Below are 26,949 nucleotides of genomic sequence, written 5' to 3'. Positions count from 1 at the left end.
AGCAGTGCTGGAGCCTTGGTGGGTGCTGTAAAAAGCTGATTCTCTCCTCAGCTCTGTGTTCTCTTGTATCTTCAAAAGGCCTGGTTTGCAGCCTTTTGTTGTGAGGGGAAGAAAGCATGGATCAGCAGAAGAGTTAATTTGGGTGTAATAGTTCCCCTCCTCATTTTCTAAGAAGGCAAAGAGTATTTCCCCTAATGCCCGCACGCCCAGGCAAGGCGATGGTAGCTGCCCATCCATCTCGTTTGGAGTTTGATCTGCGCGCCATTGAGCGTGAATCTTGGTAAGCCAGGGAGCAGGCGAGGTTATGATCATTCACCGAGATCTGGGGAAAGCATTTGATGTGGTGTTGCAAATGAGGTTCGTTAGAAGGAGCCTCCCACAGCAACACAAGAGGGATTAGTGCCTGCTTTTGTGGGCGTAAAACTGGAATAGAGTTTTAAGTCCCAAGGCAGTGCATGCGGGGGAGGTAGATCACTTGTGTGCAGCATAAGCAGGGGTGGTCCAGCAGCACAAAGAAATGAAAAAGTAATGTAATATACTGCTGACAGGAAGGATGAGTGCTGAGGAATACTTGTCAGAATATCACTGGACAATTATTCCACTAGCTCTCCATAAACGGGAAGATGACACCAGGTTTTGGTGGAAAGAGCAGCTCTCCCTTCCTTCCCAGTAGGGCCATTGCCTGTGGATTGCACTTGTGGCTGCTTTGCTTTTGGCTCCTGAGGATAACAGGAGCCAAACTTGCCTAATCAAAGGCTGAGCTTTTCCAAAAATTGCTGCTGACTTTCTATGCTCAGTCCAGGGGGATCACTTTCCCCAAGACTTGAAGTTGTTAAATAAACTGGGAATTTCTGGGTTAGTCAGGTTCCCTTGAAGCCCAGGGTGAATTGAGCTGGACTTCCAAGACTCACAAAGTGTTTGTGGTTGCAACAGCAAATAGGAACGAGGGAGCTCAAGTCCCATGTGGATTTCTGCCCAAGGTTTACAGACCTGTAACCACTCCTGAAAAGGCCTCCTCTAATTACTGAGTTTACAAACCTGATGTCCAATAATTAGAAAAGCCTTCAGGTGGTCTGTTCTGGTCACATTGCTCCATCTCATCATGGTTTCCTACTCTACAGTTACAGCAGGCTGCAAAGGAAAATGGAAAGAGCTCCAGGCTGTTGGGTTGCTAGTGGAGGGTCAGAATTGGGTTGCTAGTGGAGGGTCAGAATAAAAACAGAGCTTCAGAGGTCATGGAACCTGCGTTGGTTTTATTGTCTGACTCTGAAGTGACCTGGCCATGTTGTTGGTAACAGGTTTGACCTCTTTCTACAATAAATGAGGCAAAGGAATGAAGGTAGATCAGACTGGCTCCTTACATCACTGTAGTTTTGGGTGGCACTGAGGCCTTCACTGTACCCAGCAGGTTCTCGAGAAAAGCAAAAACACACTCCACCCCCTGCCCTGAACTGCCTGTACCTTATCCAGCATTTGTAATGTCTTCTCTAGAGAGTGTGATAAGATCCAGGCTAGGCTGGATTCTTCTGACCTGTCCACACTGAGTTAGCATGCAACGTCTTGAGCTATGGAGCAACTCTGCTGGGCTTTGTTTAGCATCCAATGAGCTGGGGCTGCCAACCAGACTAGGGAGAACCAGCTTGGGAACCCTTGCAAAATCTAAGGTTAAATGTAGTAGATGACTCTTAAGTGGAACAGATGTGTATGGATTTGGCTCCATGATGAGTCTTAACCTTCTGAGTACAAGCAAAGATGTTTTCTATCCATTTAAGATTACAGAAACCACATTACAGGAACAGACAACGCTTGCTTTTTTTTTTTTTCTTTGTCCTAGAACCGAATTCCACAGTGTGAGCAGCAGCCAGTTTGGCTGTGGGACTGTCTGCTGTGGAATTCACCATCTCCTTTTTTTGCCAAGGAGCCAGCCCTGTAGTAGAGTATACCTGCACCCCACTGCCATCCATGTCCCTGATCAGGTGCATGCCTTTGGGCAGTACTTATTGCAGCCTCAACTTATTTTCAAGAAAGCTGCTTTGTAGGAGATAAGGTTTATCTAGAAACCTGGCACAATATTTAGTAGCAGTAGAACAGTGCCTGTTTCTGCTCTTCATGGCATGAGGCCATGTGTTCAGAGAGCCAGCTGAGAGCTCTGGGAGCATAGGCGTGATGCTGTGCAGATCAACATTGTCCCTAGTATAGTATGAGAAAGGCAGGGAGTGAAAGAAGAACATATGATGCATTATGGCATGGGCAGTTTACTGTAGTGGTCACAGCCCAAGAAGTATAATGAATCTGGAAATGGAGGTCCCTGGAAATACAGATACGTTTTAGGGCAAAATATGAGTTCAATAGCAAACTGAAGAACCCAAGGCCAAATGACCAATACAATCTCCAAATTCCTTTACTGGCTTCAGCTCACTAGCTGAGTATTTCAACTTCTTGACGTGAATTTGAAGCCTTCTTAGAAATGACTGATAGGCCTTGTGATCCTATCATCTCTACCACCAGAGGTCAAATGCAGTCAGGAGCCCGCTAGACTGAACGAGCAGATGGGCTGGCCCCAAGCAGAGGCACCACGCACTCTTTATCATTGTTTCCAAAGAGCTCATGCTAATTCATCTCTTAGCACAGGCTTGGTGTGAGACGGGAATGGGCATTGTGTTGGAAATGTCTGTGAAGTTGCCTTTAACTGAAAATGCAGAAGCAGCGTAATTATTCAGAGGCAAAGTATACAACCTCGCAGCAGCCTGTTTCCTTTGCAGTTTATGCCTTCATTCTGATCTGGAGGGCCTCCGCCCTGGTGTACAAGATTCTGTATCAGCCCCAAATCATTTTTATCTAACTTTCTGGGTGTTTAAATAGGATGTGGTTCATCTTATAGTCCATTTAGATCTAATCCATGGAGTTTAAGAATCACCTCCTAAAGTAGACTCATCTGTTGTATTAGATGGACCCCTCCTTGAACTCTTGGCTAGATCACCATGGACTGTAAAGAGAGCCCAGGTAACTAGCACAAATAGATATCTAGATGGTAGGTGTCGCAGACGAATGTCATCTATGCTTGGCTAAGGCTCCTTCTGGAGCTCAGAAGAAAGTAGGTGCCTTGGAGGGAAGGCAGTTCAAATGAAACAGTCACAGCTACAAGAACTTCCTTCTCTATTAATTGTATAGAAATGTCCCAAGAGTTATTTTAGCTAAATGCATAGTGTACGGTGAGACCCAGGCTTCAGCAGAAATCAGCTTCTGTAGCCTCACACTGTTACGCTCAAGATGTACTGAAATAATCTGGTTCTTTCCATAAATCAGAAGATGATTCACCCGACTGGGTCTATATTTTAACTGAGAACCTTGCATCCCATGATGGATTCCCCAAGTCACATAAGGTGCTAACCTTTTGTATTTTGTTTTTGTTTGTTTGTTTTTGGTCAGGAAACAGCAAATGCTTCTCCTGTGATTCTTCGGGTGGATCCAAAGGGCTTTTACTTATACTGGACCTATCAGAATAAGGTAAGTGCTGAGATTTCACAGGTTGGTCTCCAAATAGTCAATTCAAGTTTGCACAAAATTGGAACACCAGAAGTGCTGGAGTATTGCACACAGGAAAGCAGCCACGCTCATTCCACTTAGCAGGAAACCCCACACAACAGAGCTGGAAGTTTAGTGCTTATTCAATGGTCAATTTATCTTCAGAGTTCCAGCAAGAGCAGAAAACTAAGCTGCGAATGTGCCAGAGGTGAGCGCAGCCATTCAGTGTGACAAGCAAAAACAGTCTTATACCTGTGAAGTTCACTATATGTGCTTCAAAGGACTTGTCAGAAAGGAGTAGTATTGATATCCCTGTTATCCAGCTTGCTAAAGGATTCTCCATTCCAATATAATGGTGCAGCTGGAATAAAAACAGCTAGAAGTGTGTAGTTAAATGTGTGCAGCATTGGCTAACATGTACCTTCTGTGTAGCCTGTGGTATAATTAACTGACCTGCTATCTTTATAAATAATAAAGGTAGTGGTGTAGAGACTACATCAGGTCTGGAGATTGAGTTGCACTCTTCTAAGGCCAAGGTGGTTTGTGCACTGCTGGAGATAAAATGCAGGATGCTGGCTGCCAGAGGGGAGTTAGATGCCACGATTTTAGGAAAGAGAATTCTGCTCCTTGCTGATGGGTAACAATAAAGGGTGGAGAGGTCTGGCTTGCCTGGAGGTGGAAGGCTGGGTTTACTTCTGCTTTCCAGAGCTGAGCTGTGGTTCAGCTCTACTTCCTCCTCATGACCTATATGCTAAAGAGGCATGGTAGATAAAGACAGAGACGGTGCTCCTCCACAACACGCTAGCCAAGAGGCCTGATGTGTTTTGGTGAGCTCTGAATTCTCCGAAGATCGTGCCCCAGTGCCAGCTTGGGCAAGGCACTGCCACACAGCCCTAACATCTGAGAATACAGTATTGCAAGGCTGGGGACTGTGACATCCCTGCAGAAGACGTGTTTGTCTTTCAGCCCTCTCCGTCACTCTCATTCTCCCTTTCAAGGGCTGTGCTCACTCCTGGTGATAGAAGTTAGGCTGCAATGGTCCCAGGCAGACATCAAGAAGTTGTAGCACTGGGAGATGCATAAAATGGGCCGGGGGAGCTGTTATCACCTATCAAAAGTGAGGTATTTCACTAGGTTAGTGGTGTGAGGGATTTAATTACTTCGGAAAGCTGCTGAGATAAGGAAGCCAGCTGACATGAGAAGACCCAGATAGGGGGGTCTCATTTTCCTGGAAAATGTATTGGTTACCACTTAAAATAAACTAAACAAATTTGAGAGCTGCAGTGGAGCAACAGCATGGTTTACGTACTTGGGCAAGCGTTTGGTGCCTTTCCCCCTCTCTGAGGGAATCCGCAGTGTGTGAGAGCTAGCAAGGGTGGCGAGCAAATGCTGGCTGCCAGAGGGAGCTGGGGCAGGCTTGCAAAGCTCATGTGCCAGCTGACAAGCACAGCAACCAGGCACAAGAGATGTGCTGGTACAGACAGAGCATGAGTTCATCATTCAGTTGCTGAATTCATATGGATTACTAATCTTTCTATGGCTGATTTGTTTTGAGATTTGTTTGTCACAAGCAGCAAGGAAGAGCTGCACTGTTTTTGTGCTAGGGATCCAAAAAGGAGTGAGGTTAGCACTAAAATTTCCATCCTGCTTGACAATAAAGTGGGGCTACAGCCAGAAGACATGGTATCCACATTGTTCTTTATTACAATCTTGGAAAATAATATCTGCTGCAACAAGTATAATTTGTTCTCCAGATATGTTGTGAGCAGGCAAATTAGTAACAGAGGAAGGAAATTCAGGCTGGATATTAAAAGAACAAACAAACACAACAAATAGCCAGTAGCAGGGACAGTGAGGATGCGGAGTGAGCTGCCTAGGGAAGCTCATGGAATGTCCTCCATGGGAATTGCTTCAGGAGGCTTGTTGGGAGAAGTGGTCCTGCCTGCCTTCCAGCTCAGCTGCTCTGTGTTGACTGCGTGAAGGCAAAAGACAGGTTCATAATATCAGTGACAGGAGATTCTGGATTGCATTAAGGTATGAACTGTTTGCTGGGGAGGAGGTTCCCCATTCAAACCTCTGTGCATATCATATACTCCCTTGCATGACATGAGTTCCTGTCCCAACAACCAATACTCGACTCTGGTACAGAAGTGAGAGAATGTAATAGTAGAGTAGGAAAGGCTATGTGTGCATCAAATCCATGTGCATGCTTTTTCCGCAGTACCTGTCTCCTTAAATTGATCCAAATGGTACAGAGTAGGATGAACACTTGGCTCACACCAACATTGTGTTCTTCCCCTGCAGTACTTACTGAGCACTTCATGTTCTGCCACAGCTCTGCCTAGATTCACCATTTTCATTTCAAAAGTCACGCTATCTGCTTTCTTGGGTTTTATTTACCCAGCTCTAGCTCAGTATCCTCATCCTGCCATTGTACCCTGAGGTGAAAGTGCAGCTGTAGTGGTGTTCCCATTCCCTGCTTGCCAAGATTGACAAAAACACTGCCTAGGCTCTGCCACTCCTGTTGTTTCTGCCTGGATGTCTGGGCCAACTCAGGTCTACTGTGACTAGAGTCCATATCTGAAGCCCAGAATCTGGTGGTCAAGACAGGAAAACGGAGGCCTGTTGTATGGGTAGACAGGAGTTTCATTTCATCCCAGTGTCAGAGCCTTTGTAATCCACACAGGGTCTCTGGCCTCACCCTGAAAAGGATGGCACTGCAGACCAACACTGCCTCTACGCTAACCAGCCTGCCAGCTCGGCATATCAGCAGCTGATGTTCCCCTGCCTGCGTTGTTCCTGGTGGGAGAGCTCTTCCCCAACGAAGGGCACTGGCTCAGAGCAGCTTTGCAGCTTCTGGGGGCTCCACAATGGTTTTGTCTCTACTTCTTCCTTTCCCTAATCTTCCTTGTCCTTGTTCCATTGTAGGAAATGGAAATTCTGGATATAACCAGCATCCGAGATACTCGAGTAGGGAGATTTGCCAAAATCCCCAAGGTGAGTGCATCATTGCTTCATTTCTGTCAGTTTGTATGGGAATGGCAAGGCTGTCTAGGGCTTTGGCGTAAGCTGAGGCAGTTTACCTTGGCTTTCTGTTATAAGAAGGTTGAGGCACCATTGTCTCTTCACATCAGAACTATGTAAATATAGAAAAGCTGTCTACTCATGTTCTTAAACTTCCCAGTAATTTACTGTACACCTGAAAGACACAGACTGTGGTATATGAACCTATTGGAAGGAGTATGCCAGAAAGCTGGGAAAACAACAATTCAGCTTCCAAGTGCATGCCAAAAGAGCAATCTTCTGCTGTGCACAGCAGCTGTGTTCTCTCCTGTGCCATGCATCTGGCTGGTTTTAACCTTAGCCTGGCCTTATTGATCACTGAGTTACACTGGGAAGGAGTCCTGTGATGCTTCTGTACTGAGTTACCAGAGTTGCTGTTGTACAAAGATGCACAGGCTGGGTCAAGGCAGCTGCAAACCTGTAGGTAGAGTGAGACACCAACACAGTGTGTGGTGGTTTTGGTTTTTGTTTTAAAGGGAAGAAAATGTAGTTTCAGAAAAAAAGTTACTGTTTTTTCAAATAGCTTTCAATTGCCTTCTTGCAGGGTGACATACTAAGGGAAGCACATGATTATGGCTTTGTTTTTGGTTTCAGTTATAATTTAAGCTTCCTGCAGCAAAGTTGTGTCCTTGTTAGGACTTTTTTTGGGGGTTTGACTTTTGTTTGCTTTGAACTTTTCTGTGTATGAAAAAGACGAGCAGAAAGTTAAAGTAAAGCTAGAATGTGAAAAGGGAAAAAAAGAGTAAAGATAATGGCTCCATATGGTAACGTAGGTGATTCTCAGTCTAATGTAAAAGAGGAAGATTTTGCAATACACACTGAGAGACTTGAGCAGCCTCTTTGCGCAAGACGTATGGATGTTTTCCTAATACCTCTCTAAAAATGTCTAATCAAAGTTCCCTGAGGCTGATGCTTCTCAAAACAACCTAAGGAGATGGATGATAAAGGTACAGCAGAGCTCAAAAGCAGTATCCATCTTTCACAATTCTTAAAAACCTTAATTATTTCTGAGAAACTGTTTCTTTTCAGAAAAATTACTAGAATTAAACATATTTGAGTTTTAAACAAGCCTACAATTTCATCTGTAACTTGTTTTGTGGGAATAATATTTGAAAAAAGCTATCCGAATTTTTTTTTCGTTTGAGAGTATACAATTTTTGGAGCTAATAGAACTGAGTGCTACACTCCAGGCAGAATGTCTGAAGGAAAAGATCTATGCAAAGGAGAGTTACAAGATAGTTTTCTAGGTTGTTAAACTTCACAAATAACCTGTTTATGAAATAAATCCAACTTTGTAGTTTATACATTGGTGGTGGAAGTACTGAGGCCATAAATGGATGTCCACTTGGTAGCAGCAGCCAGGCAGGCAGGAGAATGACTGAGATTTTGGTAATTAATTAAAGAAGACTTTCATTGGAGACTACCAACGGAAACATGGCAGCACAAGTACAGTGTCAGAGCTGCCTCTAGACAGAAAGAATTTCTACTCAAAAAACATCTTTCCGTGATGAGCCACTACTCCCAGAAAGGAAGTGCTCTGGAAACAAGACAAACCCCAGTTTAAGAGTAATTCACAATGGTTTTGTGGTCACCACATTCCATATCAAAGAAAAGCTGGTACCTGAAATAGCCTTTTAAAAGATTTTTAATACAAGTAGAAAAAGGCTCTAGAAAAGAGTATGAGTTCACGAGCAGTACCAGGGTAGCAAAAAGCAAGAGTGCTGGAAGCAGTGGCAGCGCCCCACAGGTAGCTCTGTATCTTTTCAATAAGATTGAAAAGTGACCTGTGTAATTCCCATCTTAATCAAAGACTCTTAAAGAACAGAATGACAGATGAGGTTCTCTTTATATGGAAAAATTACTGCTTGAGAGTAAGAAAAAGATATAAATGGTCTCCTAGGAGAAGACAGAACTAGTAAATTCCCACGCTCCCAGAAAGACCAGTGCTTGGGCCTGTGACATATTCCACGTTCATACGTGATCTACAAAAGAGGTGTATAGAGAAGGCAGTTTTCCAATGGTACCAAGTTATTTGTAGTAATAAAATGAGGGTTGATTTGTAGAAAGACCTTGAATCACTGATTGACTGGATGATCTAATAAGCGATGAAATTTAGTACAGATAAACATCAGGCAACACAGAAAAAAAAAAAAAAAACATTTTAACCTTCTTCTGACAGGCTCTTAGTTGACCATTACACATACACTCAGGGTCTTGTTTTTGAGTAGTAAACCTATGAAAGTGCTGACTTAGTGTTCTGTTGTATTTGGTCAAAAAAGTTGTCTGTTAAGAATTATAAGGAATTAGGAAATACCATTATGCCACTGTGTACGACCTGAATGCACCCATATTTCTGTTTTTCTAGTGACTTTCCCAAATGAGACCAAGAACAGGAAAAAGTAGAAAGGAACCATTTCATACTTTTATTAATCATGCTGCTGTAGGAAGAGCATCAGTGGAAGAGGAAGAGCAGACAGTCTGCAGTCTGACCAAAAAAAAAAGGGCGGGGGGAGGGATTGTGGGAAGAGTATTGTAGAATGCTGTAAAATCAGGAGCTGAATGGAGAAGGTGAGCATGAAGCTGTTGCTCAGTGTTTCTTCCCATGAGAGTTATGCATCAAGTGGAATTTTCCAAAGGCAGGTTCAGCATGAGCAAAAAATGGTGCTGCTGTTTGACACGAGTCATTGTGCTGTGGGATGCCTTCCTACACAACACATGAAAAGAATAAGGCCTACAGAGAGCTGAAGCAAGGACAGATAGCCTGGGAGGGATGCAGAGACATTTGTTCAAGCAGCCTGAGATCAGGTTAGGAAAGCCAAAGCCCTTTTAGAATTAAATATGGCCAGACTCGGCAAGGGCAATAAGAAAGGGTTATATAGGTACATTGGTGATGAAAAGACGTCTGGGGAAATTCTGAGTCCTCTCTGGAAGGAAATGGGAGACCTGGTCACCTGAGATTTGGAGAAGGATGAGGTATATAAGGACTATTTTGCCTCAGTCTTCACCAAAAAGAGCTCCAGCCACATGGCTTGGGCTCCAGAAGGCCAAGGCAGGGACTGTAAGAATGAACAACCACCCGCTGTAGGAGAAGATCAGGTTCAAGATCATCTAAGGCTACAAAGATGAATAGGCTGGAGAAACTCTCCTGTGAAAACAAGCTTAGGGAGTTGGGGTTGTTCAGCCTGGAGAAGAGAATGCTCCGGGGACACCTTACAGGTGCCTACCAGTGCCTAAAGGGGGCTACAGGAAAACTGGGGAGGGACTTTCTTTGTCAGGGGGTGTAACGATAGGACTAGGAGTAACAGCTTTAAACTAAAAGAGGGTAGATTATGTTAGATATTCGGAAGAAATTCTTCACTCAGAGGGTGGTGAGGCACTGGCACAGGCTGCCCAGAGAAGCTGTGGGTGCCCCATCCCTGGAGGTGTTCAAGGCCAGGCTAGACAGGGCTTTGGGTAACCTGGTCTGGTGGGAGGTGTCCCTGCATAAGGCAGGGGGTTGGAATTAAATATCTTTAAGGTCCCTTCCAACCCAAACCATTCTGTGATTCTATGAAAACTTATGGTTAGGTCAAGAAGGAAATGTCCTTTGAGGGTATTAAATACAAGATAAGACCTCTGGCTTAAGAAGTTGCTTAGCCACAAATTGCTGGAAGCTGCAGAAATGTGCCAGGGAAGTATCATTGGATTTGCCCTGTTCTTATACTCTTCCCCAGGCATCTGGACGGCTCTTTGTTCTGGCCTGTTATAGCTGTTGTATTCTAGCTGTTTTAATAGGCCAGAAACAGTGTTTTACAGTCTTGGAAATTGGCTACAGTTCATTTTTTACCAAAAAAAAAAAAGAAACAAAGGTCAAGCATTCAGTCATTTATTAAGTATTTTCAACATGCAGAAGTGATGCACATGATGACAACCTCTGCTGTGAAAATTGGAAGTGCATTTGGAGTTCTGCATCTTAGATTCATTTAATATAACATCTTTTTATTTCAGGAGATTTTCTGGCATTTCTTTGAAAGCAGTTTATAAAACACACTAGATTGGCTCCTTATCCACCTTTCTCTTATGAGATGATGGGAGGTCTTGTGTGGGTACTGAACCAAAGTGGTGGGAGAGATGTGCCATCCAGTCCTGGAAATTTCCAGTTTACATACAGCTGTACTATCCTGACTGCTTATAGAGCATGTTTGAAGTCCTCAGTTGTGTATTCAGTTGGCTTTCTGGAGAACAGAATTTGAGAACATTCAAAGAAATGTCAAAAGCAGTGAAAATTTCTTAACAAGAATCACCACACCCTTCCCATAGTTCATCCAGCTCTGGTGCATAATTACAAAAAGGTATAAATATGCGAAAGTGGTGTGGCAAAGAAGAGAAAGATCTGTGAGAGGTGAAGGGTGGAAGAATGAAAGAATGTGCTGGTCTCCCCTGTTATGTAATAATGGCTTGGAATGGTTGTGGGATATAGCTGCTGAAATTAATAGACAGTTACTCATCTTATTGGCTAAAAGTGGAAGTGAAGGAGCTAATGGTTGATATTTAAGACAAAGAGAACCAGATCACAGCTGTTAGAAGAGCTTCAGATACTAGCAATAACAAATTAAGCATCCTTTCCCCGTGCCTTGCAAATGACACCAGCCGTAGTAAATCCATGGCCTCTGTGAGACAAAGCATGTGGTTCAGTTTTCTTACTGAATCATGACTGAAAGCAATCACCAGGAAGGGCAATGCTTTACCATGGGCGTCTAGTGCTTTCTTCTACAAGGTACCATGTGCTTTCTGGCCCTGGTTTGATCTTTGTGAAGGTCAAACATGGCCTGAGCTTTGTCACACCAAGGTAGGTAAAATGAGCCTCCTCGCCTACTGGATGGTTGTGCTATGGATGTTGGGAGTTAATCTGGTTTCTCAGGACAGTAACATTCTGTTGCTGCCAAAGGAAGAGGTTTTGTATTTTCTTTGTAACTTCTCTTTGCACGGCAAGAAGACTAACACCAAGGGCTCTGGGCAGAAGACCATTTCTGAAAACATCTGCTGTTGCATGCACTCCCTCACCAGGACAGGTCCCAGCATTGTCCCAGCGAGCTGTGAGGCAGGGGTTGGTGGGACCTCCTCTCTGACTGCAGGGTGCTTTAGGGAGTGTACAGCAGACAGGACTGTAACATTCAAGAAGGAACAAGTAGCTAAGAGCTGGCAGCAACAGGAGCTACCTCCAAGAGCTCTGTTTGCCCCAGAAGGAAACTTCAGGGAACTAAACCCACCTGAAGGTGAGGACCAGCTGTGCCCTTTCAGCAAAGGCTCTCCGCTCTGCTCCTGCCTCTGGCTGAAGCCCTTGCCTCCTGGCATGTTAGCACATAAACATGCACGCAGCATGCTGAAGTCCTCCTATGACCTCTTCTACGTGTGTGCATTTTCCTCTTCTCACCCCCGTTACTTTATTTTCTTTGAGAGCTACACAAAATGTTCTGCAGCTTTTTTTCTCGATTGATTTTTTTTTTTTTTTTTTTTTTTGGGAGAGATGGGGCAGAATGAACTCTGGCACACGTTCAAGAACAATAAAGATAAGAATTAGCAGAGACTTTTAACATAAACGAGACAAGATAAAAAAACTATTGAAAGTAGCTCAGCAGCATGCCAAAGCAGACCAAGATGTTATTTACAATGCAATTTTGTGTTTTTCTTTGAGTAACAAGGAACAATAACAGCTGCTCCATTTTGTTTTCTTCTGGTGTACCAAGACCCTAGAACACTTGCACAATGTAATAATTAAGACCAAAATACATGGTGCTGTAGACCAGGCTGCTGAGCTGTTGGGTATGTCTTGGGTTTTGTTTAGACATTTTAGAAGGTATTGGCTCTGAAATGAGTATAGTTTTTCATAAAAACAAAAGTTGTATTTTCTCACTGTTGCTCATTATTATAATACAATTTCATCCTCCATACACACGTTGTTGTTATTGAATCCAGACATGTGGACGCTGAGCTGAACATGTACGAGGTATTTCTCATGGACTTTGGACAATAAAGTAGGAACCTGCAGTGTTTAGGAACCACCCATGTAGGGAGCATTCATATTTGCTCAGACATGAGCAGAGTGCTGAGCCGTGGGCTATATCCAGGTTGGGGGCTGTCAGTCATTTTGCTATGTTGCGGAGTTAAAGAGAGAGCTCTGGGCATCTAACATCACCTCAAGTGCTATGCTCTGCATTCAGCAATGGGTGTGAGCACAGTTCCCAGGATGGACCTAAACAAGGTCTGATAGTTGGGCCTCAGAATAAAAGAGTGATGATCCTAAGAAGCTGTACAGAGACAAACTGATGCCTGTGAACAAGAGAAGCAAGTAGAAACCTCTGGCTTGCAAACTGAGAGTGGAGCAGGGGGGTCAAGAAAGCAAACAGCCACATCAGAAAAATGGCCTTTTGCCACGCTGGGCCCTTTTGCTGCCTCTCCCGTATTTCTGCAGCATGAGCTTGTGGACTACAGGGACAGAAGTTATTGAGGATGCACAGTCTGGATCTCTCCCTCATAGTCTGTTCCTGTTTCATTCCAGAAGGCTGTGGGTTATTTTGTGCCATGCGAATCTGTGTGCTGCTGTGTTTTCTGGCTCCTGTAGATAAGAGCAGTGAAGTGCTTCATCTGTGTATCTTTCTCTCCCTCGTCTCTCTGAGATGCTTGCTGCAGGTGATGTCAGCGCTCCCTGCTGCAGCTCAGCCACGAGCCTCCTGACTCCCACAGTGCTGCAGTTCTGCCAAGGAGAGAACACGAGCGTTACCTGAAGAGACAGAGACATTGAGATAATCTTGGTGCTCCCTTTCCCTTTGAGTGACCAAACAAGACCTTCCTTCTCCAAAAATCTTTCAGTCCTCAGGACCACCTTCCCCTCTAGACAGGGCACAGTGACCAGAGTCTTGGGCATGTTTGCTCTTCACCGTGCCCTCTCTGACTCTTCTTTTTACAGTTTTGAGAACGCACCAGTTCTCTTGCTTAGGTTTGTTTTGTTTTTTTTTTTTATGGGCTTGGTACTGCTGTCCTAAAGAATGTAAGGGGGAAAGAGTTTGCTTGTGTTTTCTAGTTCTGTTCTCCAATACCACAAGCGCTGCATCACGTAACGTGTTTCACGGGGACACAGAATTGTCATTGTGCAGCGAGTGCGTGCAGCTGTAGCAAATCCTGGCTGGCATTTGGCTGTATCCTGTTTCAGGCAGAGAAAAGACTCTTTCCATCTATTGTGTTAAGCCTAGTTTTTTGTCTATGTTTGCATGAGAATTTGCTTTTCTCTGGATTATGAATGTGTTTGGTTTTTTTCAGATCAGGATTTTAGGGAAATCAGGAGGGTAGGAAGGGAAATGAAAGCTGATTCTGTATTTCAGCCACTCTGCTGATTGGTTGTTTTCTGTTTGTTTTTTTTTTTAAGTGGATTTCCTAACTGTGTTTCCCTTCCTCTGATTTGCATAGCTAACATGGTTGTCCTGCTTTTCACATAACCAATTCCTTCTTTTCTTTAATGTCCACCTGCAGTGTGGCATTAAGTGATTACCAGTGAAGCTGCAGCACAAAGTGCTGAAGGAATACAGGTTATAAAAGAGGAAAACATGGCACGAGGTTCTGTGCCTTTGGACACAGTCCGCTCTCCCCATTTTTGCTCGGTGTTATGCTAACATCACTGCATTTATCCCATGAGGAAGATAATCCTCATGTAAAGTAGGTATCACAAAGTAAGTGAGTGACTTGCTTAAGGCTAGGCAGGAAATAATTGCTGGGAAAATATGACCCAATTTAGATCCCTAAGATCATCATCCTTCCCTCTCTTTTCCTCTCCCTGCTTCAGTTTGCTTCTTGTACAACAAAGCTAACAACTTCACAGAGGTGTTAAGGGGTGTTGTAAACTAATAAAGCACCTAGAAAGCTCTATAGGGCAAGGCTAACCATCAGCTAGCTGCTTGTTCTGAGAGGGCGGTCAGGCCATTACCGAACACTGCACGCATCAAATTTTGTCTGGCAGAGCACAGCGAGAAGGGCAGAAGCCCTGGTACAGCATTCAGCCTGCTAGGGACACGTCCTGCTCAGAAATGGCTGCGGGAGGGCCAAGGGCCACCAGATTGCAGAGACGGAAGGGGAGGGAGGAGCCGATTTGTAACAAATACAGGAAATGAGTTCAGCATAAACCACAAGTTCTCCATTGTCTTAGCTTCATATAATTTACAACACCAGAGGTAAGGAAGCTGAACAAATACTGCTGGGTTTGCAAGATGAAGTTAAATTTGAGACTAAAATCCGGACACTTTGCCACTTATCAAACGTGTAAGCTCCATCAAGAAGTCACTGTGAGTGCGATAGGGTATGTGGATGCTGTTCACTTCTGCAAAGAAAAATTGCTTATAGTGCAAAAATGACACATTTTTGAAAGCCCGTGTCTTTTAGAAAATAAGCAAATCATCTGGGTGACTGACTGCCTTCCCACTTCTTTCCCTCCAAATATTCTTGGATTACACAGGTTTCAGGTACCGCCAAGGAGAGGCTTCTGTGAAGTGAGAGACAGCAGTCAGATGGTCTTGAGTTATAATCCAGCTCATTTTGTTTTTTCTAAAGATGCCTGTTTGCTACAGGTGGGTCCAAATTGCAGATGCTGCAGGAATTTGGAAAAATGCAGTGGAAAAAAAAAATCTGCGTAGTTCCTTATAAAATATATATGCAGTTCTCTGTGTGAGATAGTGCAGACATATGAGAATGCCTGAAGCTGAGCTGTTTCAGTTTCAACTGTCATAGTCCAAATGTAACGAGAAAATTCGGTGGCAGAAACAATTGGTTGCATTTGAATCACACTGGAATGAAAACAGTTGCTTGTATATTAATTTTTTTTAATTTATTTATTGGTTTTGGCTAAATTGAGGTTCATGAAAGACCAGGAAGTTAATTTTCATCATCTTGCAAAGGTTCAGGCGATGTCCAGTTAATAGCAGATTAACGAGTTGCTAAACATGAGCTGAGCTGCAGTGGCTGACTTTAAGTGCTCTAAATTTATAGCAAACACGTAAAGTCATTTAGCTAAAAGCTCTTTTGCTGAGGTTGATGTGGTAACTGTAATGTGTTAGGGTATTACTGATGTTAGGGTATTATTTGTTGAAATGGAATAACTCAGCCATGTGTCTAACTGCATGTGCACACAATGAGAGTTCGGGTTCCAGCTCTAGTTAAATTTCTGAGAATGATGTGCCCTTCTAAGAATCTCTGATTGTGAATTTTGCCCTTAGTTTCTGAAAGAGCAGATGCTCTGACAGCCTTCCTGTTTGCTTTGATGTGGATTTATCCTGCACTTCAAATAATACATTGCTGTGCTTTATTTGAGGACACGGGAACTTTATCCTTTTGTTATAAAAAGAGACCATCAGTGTAACTCCAGGATACCTTGGTTTAGTGATGCCTTACATAGGAACGCAGAAAATGCTAAATAAGTTAAAGGGATTCTATAAATACTTTCATATGGTGATGAAATCCAAGTATGACTAATTGGATGAGTCTTATACTTAACAAATCTCTGGTGAGCCGTCGCTGTAGGACATTGCAATTGCTATGGAAAAAATAAATTTAGCAACTGACAACTCGCAGAAAATGTCACTTGGAAGGAGAGAGTCTCTGTCTGCAATAACAAGGCTTAAACCCTGTAGACCTTCTGGGATCCCTACCACCACCCTTCTTGTGGTGAAGGGAAGCTACAGCAAGAAGTATCGTGCTAATCTAAAAGACCTTCTTAGCATATGTTTTCACAAATGGCTGTCTGTAATAACTTGGTTATGAACCTCTGGTATGGGCAGACCAAATACTCATCTGCCTGTCTTCAAGTTCAGGCTGAAGATTCACAAAGAATTTCTTTCAAAGCAGTCTCCAATGTGTACTTTTTTTAGACCAAAACAGCATGTTTGTGCAGTGATGTTGGTCACAATGTTTTGTTCCTTGAAGGATCAAGGTAATGCAGGCTCCAGAATAAAAATGAAAAATAAGGAAAGACAAGGAAGATCACATTAAATATTTTTGCAAATGCTGAAAAGCTTGCTGTGGATTTGGGTCAGTGTTTGCATTGGGTCCTGTGTGTTTTTTTCAGATGCAGTTTGCCTCATTCTCCCTTTGTCCTGACCTGTTCTGTTTATTTTACAGTGCCAGAAGCTCCGAGAAGTTTTTAATTTGGATTACCCTCACAGCACCTTTCTGCTTAAGACTCTGACTATTGTATCTGGCCCTGACATGGTGGACCTCACTTTCCATAACTTTGTGTCCTACAAGGAGAATGTTGGCAAGGTATGAGGACCTGAGGGCAAGGAAGCACTGGGAAACACTGAGCTGGGACATTCAAGGGAGAGCAGGAAAGATGAAGGGAAGACAGGGAGCCTGCACCCTGTCAGTGTTACCAGCAAGGTTTTGTTCATGTGTGTTGTTTTGTGCTTTGTGTGAATAAACAGCTGAGATGACTCAGTAAGAAAACTTTCGGTTGCTGGTATGCATAGGCAGTAGGAAGGTGATGTAGCCAGGCCCAGGGTGCAGTTGGGATCTGTAGCCCAGCAGTATCAGGACATGTCCATGCCCTCTCCATGTTCAACGCGCTGTACCTACTCATGCAGTTCTGTAATGCTCAACTACCTCCACTTTGTGTCTTTGCTTTTTCTCCAGAGCTGGGCAGAGGATATTATGGCCATCGTTCGGAATCCCCTCACATACAACGCTTCTCGGTACACCTTCCTGGAGAAAATGTAAGTGATTTCTGACAAACATTGTTCTCTGAAACATTTATTTGTTGCCCTTTCTGTCTCTAATAGAAAGAAAAGGCTTCTTAGCTTCCAAGTCTTTTGGGCAGTCTCCAAACGAGTCCTTTTTTCAACTTGGGTGCCCTAAGGCACAGGGCAGGGGGTTGGTAAATGGGCCCTCTGTTGCATGCCAACTGACTGGTACCACAGTACTTGAGCCAGTCAAACACACACATGGTATTAGATACACAGGTGGTATTAGACAAACTGAAATTCTGAGCCTCAAATATCCCCCACCCACCCACAGTCACAGTGCTCACCCCAACAACGTGCTGCCTCTTCTTCTTGTCTGTAATGCTGTTTGGTTGGCAGCCTGGGATCGCTAAGGAACAGTAGGATACCATTATCTCATATTTACGTCATATGTTTCAGAGGAATCATTCTGATATCAGTTCTCTTACAATTCGCCTGTTTCTCCTTCCCAAGAAGTGAGAACAGGTTCTGTCTTGAGGTTAAACTCACAGTCTGCAGGACCCTGTTTTCCAGTTAATGTTGGTTTCCTTTCCCAATTGCATTTTCTTTTTTGCTCCTTCCTTACCAGAATCTGTAAGACTGTACAAGTGAATTTTCATCATCTTGACTTATTTTTTCACAGCCTGGTGAAGCTGAAGATGCAGCTTAATGCAGAAGGAAAGATTCCTGTCAGGAAGTGAGTATGTTTTTTTTGGTTGGTTGGTTGGTTAGTTGGTTGTCGTTTTTTGTTGTATGTTCAATTAAAGACAGTAAAGACAGAGGAGCTGGTAAGGGGATGGTAGCCCAGTGGCTTTAGCTGCCTGCTACTGTGCCTAAGAGGTAAAGGCCATTGCCTCTGTATTCAGGTCATGAGGTCCTGCTGCACCTAGGTTCCTCCCAGTGAAGAGCCTGGGACATAGTTTGGGTCTGGAAAGGAGACCTTTTGTGACCACTTCCTTCATCTACAGAAAGATATTGTCTAGAACAGCCATGGACTTTACTTCCAAAGCTAAGCAACTTTGGTAAAATTCTAACTGGGGATTTGTTTTGCAAACCTGAGTTTTGAGACTTGTAAGACTTGTTTGAGATTTCATACAATGAGTTCTGTATGCATTCTGTTCCTACAGGAGAACTTTTTGTTTGACTTCCCAGATAGCCTGAAGTAGGGATCCATTGCTTTCACTCTTGTCCTCATGTATGACTGCTATACCTATTCTCCCCTGGTGTAATTCCACTGCCTTCCACCTTCACTCTGCATGCAGATGAGGAAAACAGCCTTTGAGGACAGACCACTGGGCCAACGTAAAGGCTGGCTGAAGTACAGGATAAGGTAGATTTGAACTCAGTGCCACAAGTATTGGCTTTGTTCATCAGGGTAGGGCTGCCATGAGAATAAGCCAATGCTGCTTTGCTGAAGCAAAGACGGACCTATTACTTCTCCCCTGCACTGCATGGCATAAATGCAGAATTGGTTTTGTGCCCCTCAGTGTCTTCCCTAGTCAGATCACTCCATGGCTGACCCTGTGACTCCTCCACGTTGATTAACTTATAGACTAAAAAAAGGCTGTGATGCAATGTTGAATTCCCTTTTGGGTACATAATTTATCTTTTGTTTTATGAACAAGGACCTGCAGTGAGTGCATTCATGGGTATTCACAGGAAAGTTCTGAACTGCTCTGCTTCTAAGCTTATGCTATGTTACAGCATCACAAGAGGCAAGTGCTAATCACCTGTAATAAATACACTACCTACTGCGTGTTATATTGCATAACGATTCCACATTAAATCTGTGCTGGCTAAATGTGCTCCTGGATGGTTGATCATTATTCAACAATAAACATTTTTTGTTGTTTGTTTTCTAAATCACAGAACAGTAGAATTTCATTCTACCAGAAACCAGTGTACACATCAAGGGGCTTTTAAAAATGTATAGCTCTTTAATGAATAACTCACACTAGGGAAAGAGTACTTCAAATTGATCTTTAAAATGCAAGCAAAGTAGCATTACTGTAGAGAGAAAGCAGCTTATTTTTCTGAAATTAGCTCAAAAAATGTCTGGTGCAGTCTGTACCCCTCTTCAATGCCCTGGTCTTTCTTTCTTGCAGAGTAGAAAAACAAACTTATGGTCTAAAGCATTAGATGTTTAAAATGGTCTGGATTAAGAGCCAGATTTATAAAAATATTCAGCATTTCCAGGTGCAGGTGTATGCAAGGTTTTCAGAACTCCATGTCAGACTATTTTTTTTAATTCCACACTTATTTGCCTTTCTCTTTGGACATTTAAATCCCTTTTGAAGCATAACAAGGGTGCTGCAATTTTTGCCTTGCAAAGGGCTGCTTGAGAAATCAGCATGCAGTGAGTTTGCATAAATCATCTGCAGCTCCAGTTGAGCACTTTTCCACCTGTCAACACATTTGGCACTTTTTGTTCTCCTTTTTTGTCTTTGAGCAGCTGTGATGCCAGGAGTGTAACAGATCTGACATTTAAATTTATCCACAGCAGAGACCTCATTGTTGTTGATTGGGATATTCTGAAATTAGGGAGAGCTCAGTTATTGTTAATATTCTGTAATACAGCAGAGGCTGCTTTAAGCCAAAGGCTTGACCAGGTGAGTTCTGCCCTGTAGACCAATACTCAGCGTTCTAAATTGAAAGTGAGCTTTGGTTTCTGCAGCAACAGAGTTTTGTTTCCATCCTGTAGTATACCAGCTTCTTTTCCTCTGTAATGAGTTTGTTCCTTGAATTCATGGAAAGCCTTTGGTTTCCAGGACAGAAATTTTTGCCTTCTTCTAAAGCAGCAAATATGTACAATATTTGTTTGCTTTTTTTGGAATATTGTCTTGACTACAAACTTATTGCTGGCTAGTGCCAGCTACTGCATTGGTAATGTCTTGTGGGAGGAAGTATGGGGAATTTGTAGCATGAGACCAGCTACCAAAAAGGGCACCTCTAAGAGATGTAGGCAAGGACAGCGAGCAATGATTTTGGGAGTAAGCTGGCGCAGCTTAGAGACAGGGTTCTTCTAGATCCCTGTGCAAAAATATAGAACTTCTGTATTAAGGCATCAGTCAGAAAATCCACTATAGGCTTATAAGATCTGGTCCATCAGGTACTCTTGGAGAAACACTGCCTTCCTTCTCTGGTTCATGTTTACAGTCTTATTGTCAGTCTCCTTTGTTGTGCATTTTGAATGTCTTGCACTCTGGTTGCAGCTCCTAGTCACCCAAACCCAGGCTTTCTGACTTGACTCCTGTTACACTGTGGTGATGGTTTCTTTTTTCCCTGTCTGCTTAGTATTTTTCAGATGTTTCCTGCAGACAGGAAAAGGGTGGAAGCAGCATTAAGTGCCTGTCATCTTCCAAAAGGCAAGGTAAGGGTCTTACTAGGTACCCAAAGATCTCTCTAGCTTGAGAGAAATCTTTCTGACTACCCTGACTGTGATTCCCTTGGCTTTAAAAACGTCAGTCATGCAGGTGCTCCTAAATTGCTTTGAAACCCTGTCCTTTTGCTAGCTACCTTGCCTTAACTGCAGGCCTGCTAAGATAAATTCTTACTGTTTGTAAAGCAATAGCACTTGCAGCTCTGTCACTTGCATTATGTGGCACAAGAAACAGCACATTCCCTTCTGCCTGTTTCACTGCTCTTTGAAGCAACAGGTCTCATGGTTACTCTTAGCACTTCTACCAACCTGCAGAGTACAATCTGGAACTCTAACGGTTCCTGTCAGTTCACCACGCACTAGCTTTATATCATCACACAAGAGGCACCAAGGGACAGTTTAAATAACTGTCTGTTCCGAAGCAGGCCATTATAATGCTTCTCCACTCCATCTCCTCTTTCCTAAACACCTCGCTAGATGTTCCAGTTGCTTATTTGCCTTTTCACAATTGAGTGCTGGACTGGGGGTGTTGAGCGTTAACAGAGGTGAAAACCATCATGGGTTAATGGTACTGACATGTCTTCCTTTCATTCTCAGAATGATGCCATCAATCCAGAGGACTTCCCTGAGACTGTGTATAAAACTTTCCTCATGAATCTGTGTCCACGACCTGAGATTGATGAGATATTTACCTCACAGTAAGTTTCCCTTAAGCCACATAAGAGGACTTGATTTCTTGTGGCAAAAGATAGGCAAAAAGTGGGGAGAGGGGTTGCTACATTTATTGTTTGGCTACTCTCAAGCCTGCCTATAAAGGCAGGTACCCATGTCACAAAACAGTGCCAGTGCACTTAACTCTTCCACTGACAACCTCGATAAAAGGGATCAGGCCTCACTGTGCTGCATGGGCTCTAAACGGTCACTATCAGAAGGGCTGATTCCAGGTCAACACTGGATTGTGCTAATGTGATACTACTTGTAGCTAGCCCTAGACAAGACCATGTACAGCATTAGAACCAGAGAGCTTTGCCAGTAGCCAGTGAATTCTTTTCAAATAGCTAAACCTGTGAGTTCTTAAACGGACTTAATTTCATAGGGCAAGTATTCAATGTGTTCTGAAATTCAGTTACCTTTAGAGTTCAAGTCAGAGGCTCAAATTATGCTTACTTCTTCTGTTATACAACCTCTTAACAGTAGCACATTAGTTAGGAAGAAGAATATAAAGGAAGAAAAATAGCCACAGAGGGAAGCATCTTTTACAGGAAGGAATGTAGGCAGAACATTGGGCCCAGAGAACTGGGTGCCCATTGCTAACCTGAGCAAGGACCAATCTCTTGTGAAGTTTTCTGAGTAGTACACATGCCTTACCTCTGCTCCCCTATAATTCTCTTCCCTTAGCCATTTAAAAGCAAAACCCTACATGACCAAGGAACACTTGGCAAAGTTCATCAACAAGAAGCAGCGAGACTCTCGCCTCAATGACATCCTTTTCCCACCAGCAAAACCTGAGCAGGTGCAGAGCCTGATAGAGAAATATGAGCCCAGTGGGATTAACATCCAAAGAGGTGAGTCTTGTTCAGCCCGTAGGTCTTGTTTTTATGTCATGTCCCGCTGTCAAGGTAGCATGAAAACAGTAGAGGATCTCACACCTTCTGCTATCCCAGCGGAACAACCAGCCTGATTCTCACAAACCTCTGTGTTGCAGTGCACTGGGAAGGAGGTACCAGAACCATTTTGTTTCAGTACTATTAACATCTTTGTTCTCTATGTAGGGCAGCTGTCTCCAGAGGGGATGGTCTGGTTTCTCTGTGGCCCTGAGAACAATGTGATAGCGCTGGATAAATTGGTGCTGTACCAGGACATGACGCAGCCACTCTCACACTACTTCATCAATTCATCACACAACACATATTTAACAGGTATGGGCAGTTCCAGAATCTGCCTCAGCTCCATCAGGTGTGTATCATCACCATGGATGGATGAATGATCCTGACAATCACTCAGGCAGATGCATCTGCCCTGAAGTTTGGAGGGCTGAGGGCTGTAAAGCACAGTAAGGGGCTTGACACTTAAATGCTGTGTAAGAAGAAGAAATGTCACCCTGTTAGCTAAAACATCTTGTCATTCTGCCATGCACACCTGCTCAAAGACAGCAGAGTTCTGTTGCTCTAGTTTATGCAGAAAGTGTCGCACATGAATAGCTAAAGAGCCTCCCTGCTTGTGCTCTCCTCCAGCTGGTCAGTTTTCTGGTATCTCGTCTCCTGAAATGTATCGCCAGACACTGCTGGCTGGCTGTCGCTGCGTAGAGCTGGATTGCTGGAAGGGCCGTCCCCCGGATGAGGAGCCGATCATCACTCATGGGTTCACCATGACAACTGAGATCCTCTTCAAGGTACAGAAAGAATCTCCTCCGCGCTTGTAGTCCTGCTTGGTTTTAAACTGATCTCGGCTTGAGGAGGCTAGCTGACCGAGGTAACAGTCAACTGCATGGGCTGAGGGCAAAAATGTTTGAGATATAAAGACTGACGGCAAAGTGAATGAATGTGTAGATAGAATGACAGATGAGCAAATATGCGATAGGCTGGAGTTTGTGTACGTTTTTGGAGTTGGAGGACCACCAGAGAAGTTGTTAGCTGGATGAAGATGAAGGAATGACTGAAATGCAGGCAGTCAAGTAGAAGTGATGGAGAGACAGTTGAGTAGGTGTGCCTGCATACATGCAGTTGTGTAGCAAGATGGATGTATGGACAGAAAGTTGCCTGAGAATGGTGGATTTTATGGATGGATGCAAGTTGGAGAAACAATCAAGGTGGCTTTTAGAAAACAAATGTTTAAAATGAGTTCATTTTCTAACTGTTCTACAGCAGGTTTGTGTGTTTTACAGCCTCAAATGGTGGTGCTTTGGAGGAGTAGGTTCTAATTACTTCCTAATTAATTACATGACTGTGTGGAACGTGTTCAGGGGAGCAACTGCTCTCTAATATGCTGGGCAGACATCTTCCCCGAGGATTTAGCTGCCAGGCTTCAGAAGCACAGTCCAAAGCCTACTTCTCCCTTGAAAATTTAGGGCATTTAACCACAGAAGTTACAAACATCAATGCACCAGTTAAAAATCAATGCACCACACACCAGAATAAAGGCTGGGGGGTAATTGCAAAGGAACAAATGACGTTTCTTTACCATGTCAATTAGCAGCACCAGGGAAGAAAATAGTGGAAAGTTTGTGGCAGCTTAACAGGGACTTGGGGGAAATATGATTATTTTTTCATCATTAATGCTGGGAATGTTTCCATGGTATTTGCATTTGAAATGTCAGCACTGCTGGTGACTGAACATTCCAGTTTTCTCTGCTGCTAGACAGAAGAATTTTATGAGCAGGTAAAATGATAGAAAATTGGACAGGTTCAGAGGTAAGCGTAAATTAAGTTTGAGGCAGTTTAATCTGGTGCTGTGTACACCTTTCTCTACCAATTGAAAGTGCATCTGGCAGTGATTTGCCTCTCTCACTAGATATTCTGTCATTTCTGGATACATTAAGCCATGTAAGGAAAAAAACGACTGAGTTTTAGGTCTTCAATTTCACATTTATGCAAACTATTGACTTCAGCTGTGTGAAAGAGAATTATGGGGCTTTAAGGTTGTATCCTTTGGAGCTGGAAATCTGGACAGCTATGAAAAAGAAGACATCTCTCACTTTCTTGACAGAGAAGTTTAGTTACATTAAAGAGAACCTCCTGACAAGGATGAGCGTGGAGATCTGAAACTTGGGGATTAGTTTAGTGGGGAGATAGATCTGCTATTAATGATTGCTGATCTCATCTCTGTGACCATTCTCTCTCCTTTAGGATGCAATCGAGGCCATTGCAGAAAGTGCTTTTAAAACATCTCTCTACCCTGTCATCCTGTCCTTTGAGAACCACGTGGACTCGTGAGTGTCTGGTGATTGGGGACCAGATGTGGGAGAATTGTGTTCTCTGTTGTCTAGAGCAGAACAAACTTGCATGGTTTCAAGTGAGTGCCTGAGCTGACATGAAACACTGGTAGAGATTTTTCCATCAATTGAAAGGGGGTCAGAGCCAAAAGGTGAGCCATAAGCTGCAGAGTGAGAGCAACCACAAGTGTGTAACCTTTTAATTTGCTGTGGCAGAGTATGAAAAAATGAGAAGCCTGGGAAGGGATTTCAGGATATGTGTAACTGTTTGTGAGAAGGCAAGAGATGGTTTTCTGGGTAGAGTTTTATGGATCTCAAGATGGTTGCTCATGCTAGGCTCTGGATTTGGGCATCTGTTCTCCTCTTCACTCCTGTTTTCTCTCTTTGTATACTAGGCCCAAGCAGCAGGCAAAGATGGCTGAGTACTGCCGAACCATATTTGGAGACATGCTGCTGACAGAGCCACTGGAAAAATACCCAGTAAGTGAAAGTTGGGGAAGGAGGTTAAAGAACTTGGATTAGTGGAGAGGTCTTTCTGAAAAACTGGTCACTCCTGGTGCTAGGAAATGCCACAACAGATAAAAGGACAGTGACAAAGATAGGGTGCAGCAGGTAAATGAGCTTGGTTTATAGTGGAGAGTAACACAGAAAGAGGAGGGAAGACCTCACAGTCATAGAGGTTTTTCTAAGCATTTGCCTGATTCTGTTCTTAATGCTCTGTCACCTGAATGACTTTGGAAACTGAGCTCTAGGTGATCAAATTATACTGGTTGTACCAAGATGAGCTAGTGTATTTTCGTACATGGTACAGTTTCAGATCTGTCTGCCAGCACTTGCTTTGGAAAGAAACAGGAACAAGGGCTTAGTAGCATTTCAGGCTCTTCCTACCAATGCTTCTAAATCCCTGTTTACACCGTGGAAATATCCCCTTGTGGGCGTAGATGGGCAGGTCAGTGACATGTATAACTTTATGCTTAGAATAGCTGAATAAAGCTCCTGCTCTGCTTGACCCTAGTCAACAGCTTGTGCAAGCATGTATTGTAGTGGAGAAGGTGGTGTTTTCAGTGATCCTTATGCACACCACTACTTCAGCTGCCTTGTGAATGGATAGTGATTTACAAATAATGGGCAATGCCTGTGTTCTGCAAAGTATGAGGCAATTCTCTTTTCTTTAAATAGGGGAGAGGGGAGCTAAAACACCTAGTCCAAGCATCTGCCTTTAGCACTGAGATCAGAAGAAGAGCTGAAAAGAAGCAGTGAGCAAATTGGCAGTTGCCCCCTGTTCAGACCCATGTCTTTGTCCAGGCAATGGGGAGAAACCGTGTGGGGGAGAACCAGATAAGGGTGATTCTATTAGCTAAATTATTAATAGGCCTGTTGCTATCTGTACGGGGAGTGTAGGTCTAGAAGCATGGTCTGAATCACACATCCTTGTATGACACACACAAACCCACCTACTTTAGGATTTTTTTTTCAAATCTGCCTTAGGCAGAGAGTTTAAATATGGCGTGAGTGCTGATCTAGGACTGAGGCTATGGGATAATGAGAGAAGTAGGTGGCATGTGAAAGCCAGAGGTTTGTGGATGCCTCCAGGACATGCAGATGTTTTTTTAGCTGTGGTGCAGGATGGGTGGCTGGAAACAGCATGCACAAGCAGCAGAACTTGAAAGGACTGAAAGGTACAAAATGCCGGTGTGAAACTGACATCAGGAAAGTGAAGTCTTAGGAAAAATCTGCATAGATATACTGGGATGAGCCAGCAGATGGAAAAATTAAATTATACAGTGGGTGAGAGATTTCCATGCACCAGTAAATGGCCAGAGGAGTGGCACTGGGAGGGACAGGAGAGCTGAGTGTTTCAAGTTCTATCTTTGAGATGAAAGTTCAGTATGAAGTTTCTCTGTTGCAGCTGAAGCCAGGAGTTCCCCTGCCAAGTCCTAAGGATCTCTTAGGGAAAATCTTGATTAAGAACAAAAAGAAACAATCTGTATCTGGGAAGAGGCAGAATTCTTTGAAGAAAGGGAGGAATGTGGAACCAGAGATCATTGAGCAGCCAGCCCCTATGGATGCTGAAGACACTGGTATGTCTAGAGGGGAAAATTGGACTACTATACCTAGATGAGCAAGTCTGGCCTGCTGGAGACCTTCCAAATAGCCCAATACTAGCTTGAGGCAAGCCGATACCAGTCATTCATTCAGGTATCCCACAAAGTGTAAGCTTGGAAGATATATTAAATCTTCAGAATGTTTTCAGACACTTCATTCCAACCCAAAAGAGACAACCAACTTAATTCCCTGACGGTCAGTCAATTCTG

The 26,949-nt window shown here is 43.5% G+C and overlaps 1 protein-coding gene across 4 annotated transcripts in view; it reads left to right on the top strand.

The window, feature by feature from the left end:
- Positions 1 to 26,949, top strand: part of PLCB2 (phospholipase C beta 2) — a 64,240-nt gene that overhangs the window by 14,292 nt on the left and 22,999 nt on the right. For all 4 annotated transcript variants that reach the window (XM_040558591.1, XM_040558593.1, XM_040558590.1 and 1 more), the window contains 13 exons: positions 3,430 to 3,507; positions 6,454 to 6,522; positions 16,729 to 16,869; positions 17,239 to 17,318; positions 17,968 to 18,021; positions 20,619 to 20,694; positions 21,301 to 21,401; positions 22,102 to 22,268; positions 22,476 to 22,622; positions 22,938 to 23,095; positions 24,549 to 24,631; positions 25,030 to 25,114; positions 26,544 to 26,715. In XM_040558591.1, the coding sequence (XP_040414525.1) occupies positions 3,430 to 3,507; positions 6,454 to 6,522; positions 16,729 to 16,869; positions 17,239 to 17,318; positions 17,968 to 18,021; positions 20,619 to 20,694; positions 21,301 to 21,401; positions 22,102 to 22,268; positions 22,476 to 22,622; positions 22,938 to 23,095; positions 24,549 to 24,631; positions 25,030 to 25,114; positions 26,544 to 26,715 (1,411 nt within the window). The remainder of the gene's footprint in view (positions 1 to 3,429; positions 3,508 to 6,453; positions 6,523 to 16,728; positions 16,870 to 17,238; positions 17,319 to 17,967; positions 18,022 to 20,618; positions 20,695 to 21,300; positions 21,402 to 22,101; positions 22,269 to 22,475; positions 22,623 to 22,937; positions 23,096 to 24,548; positions 24,632 to 25,029; positions 25,115 to 26,543; positions 26,716 to 26,949) is intronic.

This window comes from Cygnus olor, chromosome 5 (genome assembly GCF_009769625.2).
Source record: "Cygnus olor isolate bCygOlo1 chromosome 5, bCygOlo1.pri.v2, whole genome shotgun sequence".
Lineage (NCBI taxonomy): Eukaryota > Metazoa > Chordata > Aves > Anseriformes > Anatidae > Cygnus > Cygnus olor.
The sequence above is the reverse complement of the archived record's forward strand: the minus strand, read 5'-3'. Positions and strand labels throughout refer to the sequence as shown.